The sequence below is a fragment of the Cervus canadensis genome, chromosome 20 (assembly GCF_019320065.1).
Source record: "Cervus canadensis isolate Bull #8, Minnesota chromosome 20, ASM1932006v1, whole genome shotgun sequence".
Taxonomy (NCBI): Eukaryota; Metazoa; Chordata; class Mammalia; order Artiodactyla; family Cervidae; genus Cervus; species Cervus canadensis.
This window is the reverse complement of record NC_057405.1, coordinates 13,567,409-13,584,740: the sequence shown is the minus strand read 5'-3', so window position 1 is coordinate 13,584,740 and position 17,332 is coordinate 13,567,409. Positions and strand designations below refer to the sequence as shown.

The window sequence follows — 17,332 nt, the reverse complement described above, 5'->3', positions numbered from 1 at the left end:
AAAAAGACGCTCCTCTTTGGGATTAATTTAAATATGAGTATATTTATCCTCTCTGGCGATGAATTCTGTGTCGCCGTAATTTCAGAGATGCGAACAAGAAAATATAAACTACCGGCCTTAAGCACGCCGTGAGCCCCGCGACTTGCCGGCCAGAAGGGACCAGCCGGCTGGTCGGTCTCTGGGCAAACGTTTCCCGCAGCCAGAGCGACTCCCGCCTCGCCTGTCGGGCGCCCCATGCCACGGGCCCGACCTTTGCGGCCCGGAGGCCGCTGCCAGTCGCTTTGGGGCGCTCCTGGCACTGCTCAGGGATGACCGCACAGCCCCTCGACCCCCGGGAGAGCAGGGAGCGTGGGTTCGGCACATCGCCCTCAAGATCCCGGAGGCCGAAAGCAGCAGCTGCTGAGGGCCAGCGCAGACTCCAGTGCTCGGGGCTAGTTAGGAGCGTTACGGCCACGCGGCTAGCTAGGCGGCTTGCGGAGAGCTGGGGCGCGCGGCTGGGAGGGGGCGGGGGGCGGGGGAGCTCGGGTCGTGCACGCGTCACTCAGGCCTGTTGGCCAATGAGCGCCGCACCCCGAGACGCAGCGAGCCAATCAGAAACGAGGAGGTTTTGAGTGGCATTAAGAGAGGGCGGGAGAGAGGGAGCCCGGGAGTGAAGTTGAAGCTAAACCCTGTAAAGCCATAAAGAAGTTACAGGGGGGCGTTTTCGGCTTCCAATTAGCAATAATACTTCCTTCGTAACAACTACCGAGGAGGAGGATTCTAAAACCACCTCACCCGTCCCAAAGCCCGAATCCCCCCCCCCCTTCTCCCTCGCACCCATCCCCCAATTCATGACCGGGAGAAGAAGAGAGAGCCAGGACGCGCTCTGCTCCTCTCTGCTGGTGGGAAGCGGCGAGGCCCGCGGAGTGGCTTAGTTGGACGGTAGGCATGAGCACAATTAAGAGGTGGGCGCCTCCGCATGCTTTGCCGCCGGCAGGGACTGAAGGTAGGTGAAGCGGAATATGCCCTGCGCCCGCCCAGTGGCGCCCGCGGCTCCACGGCGGAGGAGGAGAGGCCGGGCGCCTCCCGCCCTCCGGTGCCTGCGAGGGGCTGTCGCGAATGTGCCACCTGTTAACCTGGCGCTGCCGTGCCCGGCGTGCTGCCGCCCCCGCTGGGCAGGGGAATCGCTGGGTCGCCTCCTCTGCAGTCCCGAGGGACTCGATGTATAAGTGCCACTTTTTGAGGAATCCCTGAGACTTGAGACCCAAGTTAGAGTCAAGTTCCGGACCTACCAAAGTGGGGGGACCGAGAGGCGCCCGAGCGCTGCGGAGAAATTCTGATTTGCAGAAACCTGCCTTCCTGGGAACGTACGCCTGGCCTGGGGCTCCTAAGGGTCTTACGAGACCTGTGGTTTGGGCAACTTCCCAGGGGGCTGGAGAATGTGTCTGACGGGGGTGAGAGAAGGCGAATATTATTTGCAGGGGACTCAGTCTCGCTGCTGATTTTTCCAAATCTTAACCAACCAACCAACCAACCAAAACACTGAGCCTGGCAAGGAAAAACGGAGGCGCTCTGAGGCCCTTCCCGGCCATCTCCCCCAGAATTGGGGCGAGCGCGTGAGTGATGATTGTGGAGCCGCAGATGTCTGACGCTCTGATGCTGTTGTCTTCACAGTGGCCTGAAAGAGTGGTCGGGCAATCGTGTTCTTCCCCGAGGGGCTCAGAGCCGCCTCCAAGGCCTCGGGACTGAGAGCACCCGTCGGGATTATTATGTCGATCTCCCGAGGACCGGGGTTTGCAGCGCGGAACCGAAGAAAAGGTTGGCTCTTCGGGGTTCCTGCCGGCATTTGATACCCAGCTACGCCTAGGATTGTCGAGATCGTTTGCCGTGGATCAGCAATTTTATTCGCATTCCTAATTTTTAAAGAAAAAAAATCTGTTCACCGTTGTTGTTCTTTCATTACCATCAAAACACTGAAGCAAAAGTCTCGTTAAAGTATGCTTTATATTTTTTGCCAAATATGATCTCTAATTGAAAGTTTATTTTTGATTTTGGATGAATCTGTGGAACTTATGTTGTAAGAAGAAAGGGAGAACGAGACACGATGAAAGAGAAGTCCAAAAATGCTGCCCGGACTAGGAGGGAGAAGGAAAACAGTGAATTTTATGAACTGGCTAAATTACTGCCTTTGCCCTCAGCTATCACCTCCCAGCTGGACAAAGCATCCATAATCAGACTCACCACCAGCTATCTCAAAATGAGAGTAGTGTTCCCAGAAGGTAAGTAACTTTGACCAGATGGAATTTCAAAGGTAGAAGGGGTAAGGGATTTGCCAGTGAATGACTACACTGCCGGCAGAGAAGTGCACTCATACTTACCTACACACTAACTGCAAAGGGAAGTTTAGCATGCTGGAATAACTAAGGACCTCACTGGATTTAGAATTTCTATTGCCTTTCTGTGGCTCTTTCTGCTTCCCCATTAATACTTTCTCTTCTGTCCATCAGATGTGTTTGGTTGGGAAGCAGCCCAACGGTGCTTTTGTCAACACTTAGATAACTGGGCTCAGTCGGAAGTACAACTAACCCAAACATGACTTTCTTTTTTAATTCCTCTTATTAGATTTATATCTAGTAGAGAGCAGGAACACCTCTAAATTCTTCTAATTTTGCTATGTCTAGACAGACCCATGTACATGGAGATAATGATTTCTCAATATGTCAGTAATTCAGCAGATGAGGAGCAGGCAAGTTCATGAACAAATACGTTCTGAATTTACCCAGTCTCTGGACTACTTATTGCAAATTTATTCTGAGCTGTTGAGATGGTCACAGATTCTGAGACTAACTCTGATTTGCAACTCTGGGCTTGATATTTTTTCTGATATATAAGATGGAATTAAGATCACTTGCCTGCTTAGAAAATATCTTTTAGGTGGCAGGTTGGCAAATGAATCCCTGGGAAAATTGTCTTATAAGGCCTAGAAATTAGAATAGCTGAACTGTTGACATGATTTAAAATATGTATTTAGATTATCAAGATTCACTGTGTGAGGACAAAGTAGGCTTCATAGAACACTGTCGTGTATAAAACCATTTATATTCAGTAGGTGAAGGACTCGTCTCTCTTCTGTTTCCCCATCATTTCCTTTATTTACATTCAAATAACGTATAAACAGATTTTAAAAAATATTTTAGATATGTCTTTGCTGGGGAAGGAAGATTTGGAAGTGTAAAAGACAGAATACTAAACAAACAAATTCAAGAGAAGGAACCCTGTTTATTTACAAACCAGAACGTCTTATTTGACCCAGAGAGATTTATGTTACTGTTGATTTTGGATGTTTGGAATTTGTTGTTTCTTTTAGGGAAAAGAGGGAAGGAAAGAATCACTATTGGGCTTTGAGTTTCACTTTGCTTCATTTTGACTACGTTTGACTAAGTTATTATCTGAATCAAAATCTTGCAAAACATGCCCCCAAATTAGTCAGGAGCACTAAAGGACAACTTTTATAGTTCAGTTTTAGCCCAAAGCTATAAGTAGTATTATGGTCATTTTGTCTTAAAGCAGTTCCTTGAACAATCTCATCTGACCTTGGAAACTACAGGAGGAGAGGAATCAAAACCTAACATACCTGAAAAGTTTTTAAAAAAAAGAAAAGAGGAAAAAAAAAAAAGGAGGGGCAACTTATGTAATAAAAAAAACCATATTTCCCATTCAACCTGTGCTGAGAATTGCCGGTGGGAAAATTTCTATTATGCTACATTGCCTTCTGCTTAAAAAAGAGATATCGTTGTCTTTATACTGTCAGCGCCTACTTTATAAAAATAAAGCTATTGCGAACTCCGCTGGCCGCTCTGTTCCTAACAGGATTATTAGCAGTGATTTGTCAGCCCCTGCGGTCTCAGTGGGCTCCCTTTCTGCGTGATTTCTAGCGGGTCTCGTCAATTATCGGTGCCGATGTCGCTCTCTGTTTGATCAGAAGCAGCATATGGTGCTGCTTGTGAGGCTGCGAGTAATCGCGGAGGAAAAGAATAGCGGGTCGGCTTCCCCGGGCGGGCGCAGAGAGGGACAGTGAGCCCGGGGAGCGCTGGGCCAGGGGCTCCTCTGGGTCGTGCAGACCCCGGGCAGGCGCGGCCAGAGGGAATCGGGCTGGGTTTTGTTGTTTTGTTTTTGTTTTTAAGAGAGCAAGCTTTCTTGCTTAATGCTAACTCCACAAATTATAAATTGCGTGATAAATAGGAGGAACAAAAAGTAAACCCTCTTGGCCAACTTCTCATTAATTTAAAAAAGAGCGCGGGTGAAGACTCCCGCTGGAGTCCCCTTGTTGACCAGGCCTGTCCCCTGTGGCTACTGTACTTTCTGCAGCCCCACTCACCTTCCTTCAGAGATCTGGCCAGGGGCCGCTCCTTCCTCTCCCTTCTTTGGATACTTGCGAGTTTATGGGGAGGAGGGGATGGACGATGTGTGAACTCTGGGCACATCATTTATTTCCCCAGCTACTGTTGAGCTCATAACTCACCCGAGGCCTCCACCGGGTGAGTTAGGGTCATCCGGACAGCTGGTTCCTAGGGATGAGGTTTTAATTTTGAGGCTAGATTAGCTTCAACAGTCCAAAGCCCAGATTCAGCCCTTTAAATTAAAGGACAACAGCAACAAACAAGAAAACCAACAGTTTTCAGAAGGAGCGAAATAATCACAAGGCCGCAGAACCAAGCGCAACCTGCAGAGGGTGCCAAATTTGGGTTCAGCTGCTGCCTGAAGGCAGAAAGGTGGGCAAGATTAGGTCCATGGCAGTCGGGGGAACTGAGCACTTTTTATGGAGGTAATATATTTTAGTGTGGAGAGATGGAAAGAATTTGTTTGAAAATGAAGTACATTTTCACATCTGTCTTGACACCATCCTAGCACATAGTAGGTCTTCAACAAAATTTTAAGGGTGAGATGAAGGTAACTGTTTCATCACAATAAGCCTGCTATCACATGTAACATATGGATTTTGCAAAGTATATAATCTAAAATAATTCTAAATCTGGTGGCATCAGTGATTGGGCATAAAAATGACTATAAAACTTTACTGTTTTTGCTCATATTACATTTTATTTATAATACCCTGTAATGCCAAAAGACTTAAACAGAAATCCTTCCATCCTTACACGTGAAAAAAATTAAAGATCCTTAAAATATAGCTACCCTCCCCCCATTTGTTGAATACAATTCCTACCCACCCTGCCCTCAGGAGTCTAGTAAATTCCTTGTCTGGGAGCAAATTTCAGCTTTTATTTACCTCAATAGATAAAATTGAGCTGTTGAGGGAAAAAAATTGAGGGAGAAGGAACAGAAGAATGGGATATGGGCCCCTGGAATAATTAAGAATAAAGTATTAAGTTGGAAATTTCATAGTAAAAATAAAAACAAAAACTCTGGGACAATTAGTGGGAAATCATTAGAACTGTCTATCCCAAGTGGTAACATATTCTATTCTAAAATAGCCTTGCAAAGGAAAAGTTGGCATCTGGATATATATGTCTTTGGTGTTCTCAAAGCCAAAGAGGCAAGATTAAAAAAGAGATGTTATGACTTGATTTGTATACAAAAAAGAACAAGTTCAACTAAAATATGTATTTGTTATCCAGTTATAATACTGGGAGCATAGTGGATTGCATAGTGTGGCCTTTGAAAAGATCAAATGTTTTCAAATCTATGGCCATTCAGTATCTTGGTAACATTACTGCCATTTCTTTGTCAACATGTCTTGGCAAAATAAAAGTAATAACAGAATTGAAATCAGTAACTGTGTAGGAAAGTCTCTACAAAGGCTGGAAAGAAAAGGATGATTAAACAAACCTCCATAGACACTTGCTGTAATACTCACCTCAAGACTGAAATCCTTAATCACCTTATATTTTTTTGAGGCTGAGAACTGAAAGAGGAAAAGAGGCCCCATTTCCCACGTGGATGGGTGATTTAAGGCTGTTTTTCTTGCTGCTTGGGGAAATGATTGAGCATTAGGTTTCCATGTTTATTTTCTTACAGAAGTTTTTCTCATTTAAACGCCTTTAAGCACAGTTTATGCTCCACGCTGGGTTTCTCTGTTTAATTCCAGTTTTGATGTTGACTTAAAATGTAGAGTGCAGAACTAAACTCCGGGCAGAGCATTTGCAAGGCAGATTTATGTGCTAGAAATTGTAGACCAGATCAATGGGAAAAGAACTTTCTTTTTGGGAAAAGGGACTCATCATTAAAAAAAAAAGTAACAATAGCAACAACAGCAAAACTGTGGTGTGATAAGCTATGGCAGAATACTTTTAAGCAGGATACACTTCTCTGAAACTAAAATCAGGTTAAATTTCCAGAGGACAAACCTGATTTCTAGGGGGAGTTATTTTTCAATCTGGGGGAATCTTGGCAGATTCCAGGTTTTGCACATACAAATATGGACACAGAATTCAAATCTATGAATTCTTGCCTCATTTCTCTGTCGGATCAGGTATTTCTCAAGAGAATAAGGTTTAGTCCCAGCTAAAACCTTATGATAATAGCTGTTCACCCATTGTCAGTCTGTGGTCCGCGGAATTTTAAATTTTGCACGGGGACGGGGAATCCTCAATTATTTTGCAACGGGCCTCCTTATCAGAAACACTAAAACAGGGTCTGAGCATTGAGGAGCAAAGCTCCTTCCTCCGGTAGCGCCATTGGGCAGGCGGCTCCGGAGCTGTATTAATACTTCGACCTCCGTGGCTCAGACCAGTCCAGGGACAGCGACCTTGTCGGAGCCCCCGCCGCACCTCGCGGCCGGGGAGGCTTGTAGGCCACGGCCCGCGAGCCGGATCCCCACCTTGCGGCCCATTGTCTCCCCGCGGCGGCGGCCGGTGACCCGCCCGCCTTGGCCCCTGTGGCCGAGAGTGCGCCAGCTCGGCCTCTGCGCGGTGTCTCCTCCCGCTCCGCGCGGGTCCATGTTTCCGTCTTCCTGGGGCGTGAGGGCGTCTCCGCCCGCCGAGCCTGGGGCTGCGTGGGCCCCTGCCCCCAGGACCGGCCCTCCTCTAAAACTCTAAAGCCAAGATGCCGCCCGAGGGGCAAAGCTGTGCGTCCCGACCGCCAAGTGGAACCGAAGCGCGACAGGCCCGCGCCGCGGGGCAGACCCACCGGCCTCGCCCGCGCCGGTCTTCGGACGCCCAGCCCGGCCAGCCTCGAAGGTCCGGAGTCTTGGGGAGACACCGCGTGAGGCTCTCGGCCGTCGCACACTCTTGTTCACCCTTCGTGCGTGTCCGCCCCCCGGGTTCGTCGGGACCTGGCCGGACCGGGCCGGTCCTCGTTCCTGCAGTACGTGTTCTCTCGGGCTCGGCCCCGCCTGGGAAGCCCTAGCTAAGGGGCCGAAGCACCAAGGACCGCGCAGAGCGTGTCAGCGCTGCGCCCGTCGGTCTCCACCCCAGGTTCACACCGACAGAAGTGGATACGCTGGGCGCGGCTGGGGGTCTCGCAGGCAGGCGGGGGAGCACCGGGCACACGCGCACTCCGGGGCCCGGGACCCTGCGCGGGGCAAACCCCAGCGCCGCGCGGCCACCGACGTCGTCGGAAGGTGGGCCACACCCGGCGTCCCAGGTCGGGGTACTGAGTGCGTTTCGGTGCGCGAAGCAGCCTCCTGCCCAGCGACCGCTCCAGACCGCTTGGTCTGGGCGAAACGCTCCTGATCTCCGTCCCTCTCTGCCCTTGAGAGCCCAGCCGCTGAGGCTCCTGGAGCCGGAACACGAATACCGCTTGCTCTAGGGCTGAAAGTGTTGCACAGTACGCTCCGTGAGAACGCCGAGGCCCTGTGGACAAACCAGATGGCTGAGACAAGTCCCCCGGGACCAGAAGTTAGAAGCGGGGTCTCGGAGGGCTTTCCCCGTCTCAGTCACCAAGTTGTGGTCAGGTCATGGGACAGCTCCCCGTCATCCAAGAATTGAAGGTTCCCGGGAAGGTCCGTAAGGAGAACACCTTTCTATTGAGATACAGTGTTTATTTATTAAAGGAGGGTGGGGGTGGGGGGAACAGTAGAACAAGCTCTTCTCCTCCTCCTCTTCCTGACTGGGTGAAGGAGGAGATACCTGGTCTGTAATCTATATTTTGTCAAGGGTATGAAACTCATTCCGAAGGAAAAGCTCGATCAATTTATTTTTGCTGCTTGCAATAACACAGCTGGATGATGCCTTGGGCTCACGCTAGCCTGGGGCTCATCATTCATTCGCCAAGAACGGGCCTAAATTGTGCCTGTGGGATTAGGTCAATTTTAGTGGATCTACTTCGCCTCATTTGGTTACTAATTGGTTTCTTGTTTTATAAATCGAAATCTCATTTTCAGGAAATTACAAAACCCGTGCAGTCAGTCCATTGAGGTAATCCTTGGGTCAGGGGGTATTTAAATGGAAATGGCTCAACGGCGCACTGAGGGTAAAGCAACAGTGAAACTTCGCCCGGGACTTCACATGAAATGTGAGCTAGTCCTTTAGATCCATAATAGATACATCCCTTCTAATACTACTTATGTAAATATGATAAACCAGACTTTAAGGGGAGAGGGGGCGGGGAGAAGAAAAATTTATCTGCTAAGGTTAATGTGGCATATCTTGGAAATCTTCCAAAATAGATTATGTTTTCCTTTGTCTTCGGCCACTTTAGCTGGGGAAAATCCTTTTGTCTAAAACCCGATTTAGTTATCGCCTCCCTCGCAGAGCTCCTTCTCTCCTTTGCAAAACCCCGTTCCCTCGGCCTCACCGAATTACAAGAGAATCTTTAGATCTTGTTCCCACTGTAATCCTGCCGCAAAGGGAGCGGGTTTCCTCCTCATTTTAAATAGACAATCAAAGGATTTGCGAATTTTCTGCGGTAGGTCAAGTGCAGAAACGAAATCTCAGCTTACCCCCCTCTCCAACAGAAACTGGGGGCGGGAGCGCGTCAGTGCGGGCGGAAGGTGACGGGGTCCAGGGAGAGGGGTCTCTGCCCCCACCCCACCCCCGGCTTTTTGAGAAATGAAACCCATGCCCTGGGCTTGGAAGGTGTCCTGGGCCGGCTGAAAGGAGAGCTCAGAGCCCTGATCTTAGTTAGGTCAGAAAAGCCCGACAGGTAGAGGAAGGCAGCCAGTTCCTTATAAAACATTAACCCAGACAGAACCTTGTGCGGGAGGTTTCAGCCGGGAACGGGGGAGAAGGCCATGCTCCGTGAAAGCAAAAGGTTCCTTAAAAGGTGAGGGGGTGGGGGTGCAGGAGAGGGCGCGGGAGGCTCCTGTCACCCTCTGCCCGGCCCGGCTGTTTATTAACCTGCAGGGAAGTCTTACTTTGCTCTCGTAGGCGCATACTAATGAGGCCGCCCCCAGAGACCACAACCAGCCGAGGCTGGCGCCGGGAGTTCGGAACCAGTACTCAACTCTGAGCTCAGCTCTGGGGGTGGGGGGTGGTTTCAGATGATTCGGGTCGGGAGGCGGCTCCCCGGTGTCCCCAGCCGCTTTGGGGAACCTTCGTAATTTTAGAATAAGGCGTTTGTTGGCTCCACGAGCAAGTTTCACACCCTTTGGGGAGCTGCGGAAGGTACGATCCCAGACGCAAGGCGGCCGCGGCCAGCTCCCTGCCCGCCGAGCGCCTGGCCCCTCGCCCCAGGAAGTTCGGGGCTTTCAGGCCTCGGTCGGGCCCCAGCGTCCAAGGGCCTGCGCCACCCGAGTCCCGGGCTCTCCCGGCAGGATCCTTTCCCCACTCCCCCGTGCGACCTCCTCGACTACACCCTCCCGCCACTTCTTCTGGGTGGGTATGTGTGACCGGGGGTGAAAACATGAGCAGGTCGTGCCAGAAACCAAGGAAGAGAGCTTGACTCAGACGGCAGGAGCTAAGGCAAAGTAACAAGGCGAAGGGTTGTGTGTGTGCCGGCTGCTGCGGCAGGGCCCTTCGGAGCGGCCCAGGAGGACCGCAGGGATCAGGGCAGTGAAGTCACTCTGGGGAGCGAGGCTGGGGCGGGAGGGAGAATCAGGAGGAGTTGCCCAACGCGAGGAAGGGAGAGGAGTCCGGGCGAGGGCGGGGGCTGGTGGGGGCGGATCAGTGTTTGCAGAGCGGTGGGGAAATCGTTAGATTTATTTAGATGTGCAAACACCCAGAAAAACCCGATTCGAGCTTAAGGGGCGCTCACGGTTATTCGTTACCAGGGTTTTGATCGCTGGCTTCGGAGGCAGTTTTAAGAGTCCCAACTCCGTGTTTTACTCTGAAAGATCCGCCCCCACCCCCATTTACAATGCGAGTGTTTGTCATTGGGTACTTCATAGTGATCTGTCCCGTAACGCAGTAATTCAGTAAATCATCCCCCCCACCAATTTTTATCACGTTTAACCTTGTTCAATGGTGGAAGCATAAAAGAATTGGACTACCTAGTTATGTTAATTTCAGCAGCAACATTGTTAAAATATATTACCCATAAGTAGTTTAACTACCGCAAGTTTCTTCTGTCTTATTTTTCATTTTCTTCCTGAAAACAGGTACTACAGCAGACTCCATACTAAATTTTGAAAAATGAGCCACGGGCATACAGGGAGGTTTATTTTTCAGACATCACCAGAGAACTGATTTGTGGCAAAGCCTGGGGAGAGCTTAAGGTGATAGCATCAAGGACAGGAAGGGGCAGTCTTTGTTACTAGTTGATGCCCGGGAATTAGAGAAGGAATGATTCCCTATGTCCAAACGGGGACGTAAATATTGTAAGATGGTGTTAGCACCTGAGAATAAGTGGCTTTCAGAAAAGCCCCTGGGTTTTTCTTGGGGTGGGGGTGGGGCCCTGAGGTTAGGCCCCTTAAAGGGGGAGTCTGCTAGGAGAGAGGAAAGGCAGAGGAAGGATTGCGGAGGGTAGCTGGTGCTGGAAGCCATCCCCAAGCAGACGAATTTTTACGAAGCGTTTTAAAGTAAGAGGCCAAGGGGAGGAAAAGGGCTGGAGAGCCCCGCAGCCAATCAGAAGGCCCACCAGGACGAGCTGGCCTTGGCCCGCAGTCTCAGGTCGTTCTGGGCGGGCCACGGTATTCGAGGGTGTGGACACCCTCGGCCTCGTGATAAGGAGGATGGTGAGACTTGGCGTGAGAAGGAGTGTCCCTCGCCCTTCTAAGCACTCTAGTGAACCTACACAAAAGCTATCGCTCTGGTGTTGCGTCGGGCCCCTTCTGGGCACAGACTGCCCTCAAACGAGGCCACTTGGGGTGCTGCCGGGGTGGGTGAGTGGGGCGCTCAGCTAGGACCCTGTCCTTCCAGAGAAGCCGGGGCCGGTCGTGCAGAGGCAGAGGGAGTCTGACGTCTGTTAAACTCCTTTGGAGCCGAGAGGGCGGAGCCGCAGTTGACCCGCCGGCATCCCCGCGGTCCAGGTGGAGAGGGAGCCGGACGGTGTCCGGTTGTGTGTGAAAGCTTGCCTGGGTGACAGAACCACTAAACTACTTCTCAAACCGCCAGCCGGCTCGGAGTGCATCTTTTAAGGGTGTCTCTGTGTTTCGCAGGGCTCGGCGAGGCGTGGGGCCACTCGAGCAGGACCAGCCCCCTGGACAACGTGGGCCGCGAACTGGGCTCGCACCTGCTCCAGGTACGGAGGCGGCGCGTGTGCGAGGGCCCGAGCCAGGCTTCCTGTTCCCCAGAAAATGGGGACTCCTTATAAAGTTAAAATGTTAGGCTCCTGATCTCGCTGGGTGTGGAAGTCTCCTGGCCACATGGAGAGGGCGAGCAGGTGACAATGGGCGCGTTGGGTTTGGAGGGGAGCCCGCTAAGGCCACAATCAGGACGGCTGAACCGAGGGAGGGGGCGCCATCTAATACCACTCGGCAGAGGGAAGCGCAGTCCTCGGGCCAAGCTGCCGAAGCCCGGCTGCACAACCGTCCGAAATGAAGAATTTATCCCGGAAATAGCCGGGATCTGGTAGAAATGCCCGTCAGTGCTTTAAGCCCACACATTCCGGATGCAGCTGCGACCACAACTCGTTTCATCTGCGCCCTGTAGCTCCCGGGGCTCCTTCGTTGCTCCAGGCGCCCTCATCCCAGCCCTGCCAGGCCGTGCAGGGACCCTCGCTGTAACACACATACCTCCCCAGGTAATGAGTTTATCCATTGTGGAGGCGCCCATCACCACGTTGTTTGCAGTGTACACCGTTTGAAATTGTCCATTGCCCGAGTAAGTCGCCTAGCAAATATTTAAAATAGTAAAACTCCCCGTGGAATTTTTAGGCTTGACACTTGTATCCCACCCTGCACCCCCTTATTCTTGTTATTCAACTCCACCAAAGCTCCTCACGTGGGAGCCTCAGCATCAGACTGGGGACTCTGAGATGGTCCTCCCTCCCTGGCCAGGCATGCTCAGCATCTCATGGCAGGAGTGGCCTGGCCTTTCCAGTCTCATCACTATTTAATTCCTCAATCCCAGAGGCCAAAATCCTTCAATCCCAGAGGCCAAAAGAGATTTTAGTTTCATAGGGCAAAGAGAGGCCCTGTGTGAGCATTCCCTTCCAGGCCTGGCCTCCACACCCCTGAATTTAATGGAAAGACACTCTCTCTCCCCTTTCTCCGGGACACCTTCCATCGGTTGCCTCTCAACAACTGACCCCCTCCAAAATCCCTCCATATTCCCAGCTGACTTTCCTCATCAATATAAACGAGAGCACAACCCAAACAGCCACCCCTTCTAGTCCCTCCCAGTCTTTTCCCTCATCTTCATCCCAAACTCCTCACAGGACTCAGTGGTCCTCTCAGTGTGCACGGCTTACCCGACTCTCCTCACTCCCACCCCACGCAGGATGGCCTCTCTCAAGAGGTGTGCTCGCACAGGCTGTATTTTGCTATTCGGCATAAGATGCTCGTCTCTTATCTTACCTGACCTCGTTCATTCCACAAACACAGGAGGTCCAATTGTGTGCCAGGCAGAAAGCCCTGTCCTCATGGAGCTGACACTCTAAGGAGAGCAGCTTTGCAAATCCACACAGGTGCACGGCGTAGTGTGACAGTGGTGTGGGTGCCATGGAGAAAAAGAAGGTGAAGAAGAGGGCTGTGTTTCAGTGGTGGGACAGTTGCAGAGAACCTCACTGGGAAGGTGACATTTGGGCAAAGACTGGATGGAGGTGACATGGCTTACTTGACATTCTGCCTTAGTCTCTAAAGTAGCACAGTTTCCTGGATTCTTCCCCCTGCTCTGCTTGCTATTCTAGGTTTTCCCACCACTGTCTGACTGTAAATGCGGGCATTTCCCCAAGGTTCCAGCTTTGTTTCTCCTCTTACAGCTTCAAGGCTTCCCGGGTTATCTCAGCCAACACCACCACATCAACTCCTTTCCCCACATTTGCATGACTTCTTGTCTAGACATCCCTCTCCTGAGCAACAAACCTTTAATTCCTGCTGCCATCTGGACACATCCAAATGGAAATCTGTCTACACCTGAAGTTTAGCATACCCAAGACCAGAACTCACTATCTCCTTCTTCCAGACTTCCACTCATACAAAAACTCACCATGCCTCTGTAAATTTCAAAGATCTTGAAGTCAGTCTCAGCTTTTCTTTCTGCCACCACAAATTCCACAACAGCCAGAATCATCTTAGACTCTTTCCCCACTGTCTTCCATGAACCACCGGATTCAAGCTTGACCATCCCTGATTTCCTCATCTCCACTCTTTCCTCCCATAGGTCACTGTCCACATTCTGCCAGAAAAATGAAACAAAAAATACCAACACACACACATTTAAGCCTGCTATTTATTTCCCTACCTGTTGGAACCTGATGCCTGCAAAGCATCTCTGAATTCCTCAGACTGACATCCCAGACTCTCCAAAAATCCAGCACCAGTGTATTTCCTCAGCCTCATCTCTGGTACACCAAACTTATCATGCCTGAATACACCAGATGCATCCTCTCCTCTCCCCCAGTGCCTGCTTTCTATATATCATTCTTCTGTCTAGGATGACCACCATCCCTTTTCACATTCAGGCTTCCTCTTCAAGGCTCTGCTCAGACAGCTCTTCTAAATTCTGATTCTCTGAGCACTCTGATTCTCCCCAGGTCTCAGGCTGCTCAGTCTCCAATCCCTCACAGCACTGTCCATTCAGTTGTATGGTCATGATAGCGGCTTTAGGTCTGTTGTCCCTTATACACTTCCGGCTCCTTGAGAGCAGGATCAGACTCATCCTGATGCTCCACCGCCTGGACTGAAGCCTTATTCACAGAGATAAAGAAACGGTGAAAGTATAAGATTTCCCTTCATGGAGAGCCTGTCAGTTTGCTACATCTGTGTAAACACACACATATACTCTGTAGCACTACTGTGTGGACTTGCTGCCCGAAAGACTCTCATCTCCTAAATCCCCCTCTCTTGGACTCTTTCCAGAGCCACCAGCCAGCTGCCTTCTGTCTACAAAGTTTTCAGACTGCCAATGCTTCCACATCTCTCAGTGCCTCCTGTTCCCCAAACCCCGCTAGCAGGCTTTCCATTATAGAATGTCCCACCATGAAACTCTCCAAGGCGGACACAGGAAACCTCTGGTTTTCTTAGTACCCATCTTATCACAGGCTGTGGTTCCCCGCCCCCCCCCCCAGAATGTTTGTGTATGTGTAGATATGTTTGCTTTGTTCATTTCTTGAATCCTCAGTCTTGGAGGACAGTAGCCTCACCCACCACTTCCTCCATGCTTACAAATTTGGAATGAACAAAAGAACTCTTGTGGCTATTTTTGTTGTTGTTGTTGCCCTCCTTCCTGCTAACCTGTCTACTCCATCTCTCTGTACTTCTGTATGGGTCCCCCCACCCCCAACTTCTCCCAATGGCCCGGAGTGCTCTCCATTCAATGGTTTCTGTCTCCCCAGACCCTGGATGGTTTCATCTTTGTGGTGGCCCCAGATGGGAAGATCATGTACATCTCTGAGACAGCCTCAGTCCACCTGGGTCTTTCTCAGGTAGGTGAGTGGTCCACACCTCCAGCCTTCAATATTTACAGCCAGGGCTGGAGGCAGGGGGTGGGGGCGGGGGTGGGGCTTTCCCAAGGCATTTCTGTGTGTTTCTAGAACTGGAAACATCTCAGTTGGCAGGAGATCTGGATCTTCCCCTTCCTCTAATTGTCCATTAGCATCCACCCCAAGCCCTTTTGGCTGCCTTTTCCAGCCGCTATAGCCTAAACCAAAGACCATGGGAGGTGGCTAAATATTTATGTCATGATGTCTTTACCAGATTGCTAGGGAGCTGTTACTATTAGTACTGCTACTATTACTATAATTACTATTGTTATTCTTTCCTCTCACAGATAAGGAAACTGAGGCGTAGATAGGTAGCAATAGGTAGCAGGCAGAACTGGAATTAGAACTCAGGATCGACTCTGGAGCTGAGGCTCCTGTCCCCTGCAGATCCCCTGGCTCAATCTTTCAGCCCCTCCGTGGGACGTCCCACCACCTCGGAGACGGTGATACCCACCTCTTTACAGGTAGAGCTGACCGGGAACAGCATTTACGAATACATCCACCCGGCGGACCACGACGAGATGACGGCGGTGCTCACGGCCCACCAGCCCTACCACTCTCACTTCGTCCAGGGTAAGGCACCCGCGTGCGAGCGAGACCGGGACCCTTCGCAGTCGGCTGCTAGCTCTTCCTCCCTGCTGGCTCTGGCGGGGACCGCGGCGCCGCCGCTTGTCTCACGTGCTCCTCACCCCCACCCCGCGCAGAGTACGAGATCGAGCGCTCCTTCTTCCTGAGGATGAAGTGCGTCTTGGCCAAGAGGAACGCGGGCCTCACCTGCGGCGGCTACAAGGTGCGTGGCTGAGAGGGAAGATCCACGCCTCCTGCCGGCCGCGCCCACCGAGCAGCGCTCGGGCGAAGGGAGCAGGACTTGAGGCGCGTGCGGGTGGGGAGAGGGGTTCCAGGACCACCCTGGACGGCTCTCCTCCGCCCCAGCCCCAAAGGTCACACAGCGCCCCCGGCCGGGCGCCCGGCAAGGGCCATTAAACTTTATGAACAGCTGGAGACTGTGTTTTAAGCTTGCTTACGTCTCATGGGTTCGAATACTGCCTTGGACGCTGGGGATCTTAACCTCGGGCTGGTAATGGGCCTTAGGGATGTGTAAAGCATCTGAAACAGTCGGTAAGTTCGGGAGATTCGTAGAGTTTACTCATAGCGTCGGATTCTGCCCCCTCCCCCGCCAGAGGTTAAGAACCAGAGCTTTAGCTGGAATGCAAGCTTTTTCTTGTTTAATGGCAGCGAACACGATCAGAATGCAGATCCCAGGGCCCCACCTCGCGATCCGAATGCATAAGGGTTGGCCGGGCTCAGGCCTCTGCATTTTCATCAGTTCCTAAGTGAGTCCCAGTGGGGCAGAACCGTCACTCCCTTGAGACACGTGGGAGCCCCATAACTAAGGGCACTTCAGTGCACCGGCTGTGGCGCACAGGCGTTTGTGGCCGAGGAGAGCCTGCAAATGTTTCAGTCCCTTTCCCACCTTTTTGGGGTGTTTCCTGCCTGTGGCTGAGCCTCCGGCCTTCCCCATCCGCCTCAGGTCATTCACTGCAGCGGCTACCTGAAGATTCGCCAGTACAGCCTGGACATGTCCCCTTTCGACGGCTGCTACCAGAACGTGGGCCTGGTGGCCGTGGGCCACTCGCTGCCTCCCAGCGCCGTCACGGAGATCAAACTGCACAGCAACATGTTCATGTTCCGCGCCAGCTTGGACATGAAGCTCATCTTCCTGGACTCCAGGTGGGTGGTCGGGGCCAGAGTCCCCCCGAGCGGGAGGGCGGCCCAGCTGAGTCGCCCAGAGCGCCTCGTCGACCCATTTTGCAGATGAGGTGACTAAGGGGGCCCTGAGAATTGAGGGTGGGCACCCAGATCTGAGGGGTTGTTCAGGGTGGGGGTAGTCCCGCAGCCCGCGCTCATCCCGTGGGGTTACTCTCCGCAGAGTGGCGGAGCTGACAGGGTACGAACCTCAGGACCTGATTGAGAAGACGCTGTACCACCACGTTCACGGCTGCGACACCTTCCACCTGCGCTGCGCCCACCACCTGCGTAAGACTCCACCTTGGCGCGGCGGGAGGTGGGGGCGGGACGGTGTTGGGAAGGGGCAGGGGCGGTGGTGGTGCTGGAAGAGGCCCTGCGCGCCTTGCCCCAGTACTGGCCCCAGCTCATCTCCCCAATCATCCCCTGGCCCTCCTGCAGGCCGAGGGAGTTTCTGAGTTCCCGGGTGAAGTTCTCCCAGGAAGGGTCTTGTTCCCCTATTGATACGCCACCTCCCCTGCCCCAAGATGGAGATGGAATCCAGGATTGCCCCGCTGGGCGCAAGCTCGCACTGACTCACTTCAGCTTTGAAACAACTTTGCTTTGAGCTTAATCTCCCGGGACAGGG

At 51.9% G+C, this 17,332-nt stretch overlaps 1 protein-coding gene across 2 annotated transcripts in view; it reads left to right on the top strand.

The window, feature by feature from the left end:
- Positions 1-636: 636 nt before the first annotated feature.
- Positions 637-17,332, top strand: part of SIM1 (SIM bHLH transcription factor 1) — a 74,213-nt gene continuing 57,517 nt past the window's right edge. The window contains exons 1-8 of one of the 2 annotated variants that reach the window (XM_043439646.1): positions 637-985; positions 1,654-2,258; positions 11,474-11,556; positions 14,812-14,901; positions 15,423-15,531; positions 15,663-15,748; positions 16,490-16,689; positions 16,889-16,995. In XM_043439646.1, the coding sequence (XP_043295581.1) occupies positions 2,084-2,258; positions 11,474-11,556; positions 14,812-14,901; positions 15,423-15,531; positions 15,663-15,748; positions 16,490-16,689; positions 16,889-16,995 (850 nt within the window). In that variant the 5' untranslated portion in view covers positions 637-985; positions 1,654-2,083. Of the gene's footprint in view, positions 986-1,046; positions 2,259-11,473; positions 11,557-14,811; positions 14,902-15,422; positions 15,532-15,662; positions 15,749-16,489; positions 16,690-16,888; positions 16,996-17,332 lie in introns of those variants that run through there. The other variant, XM_043439647.1, reaches the window with a different exon arrangement.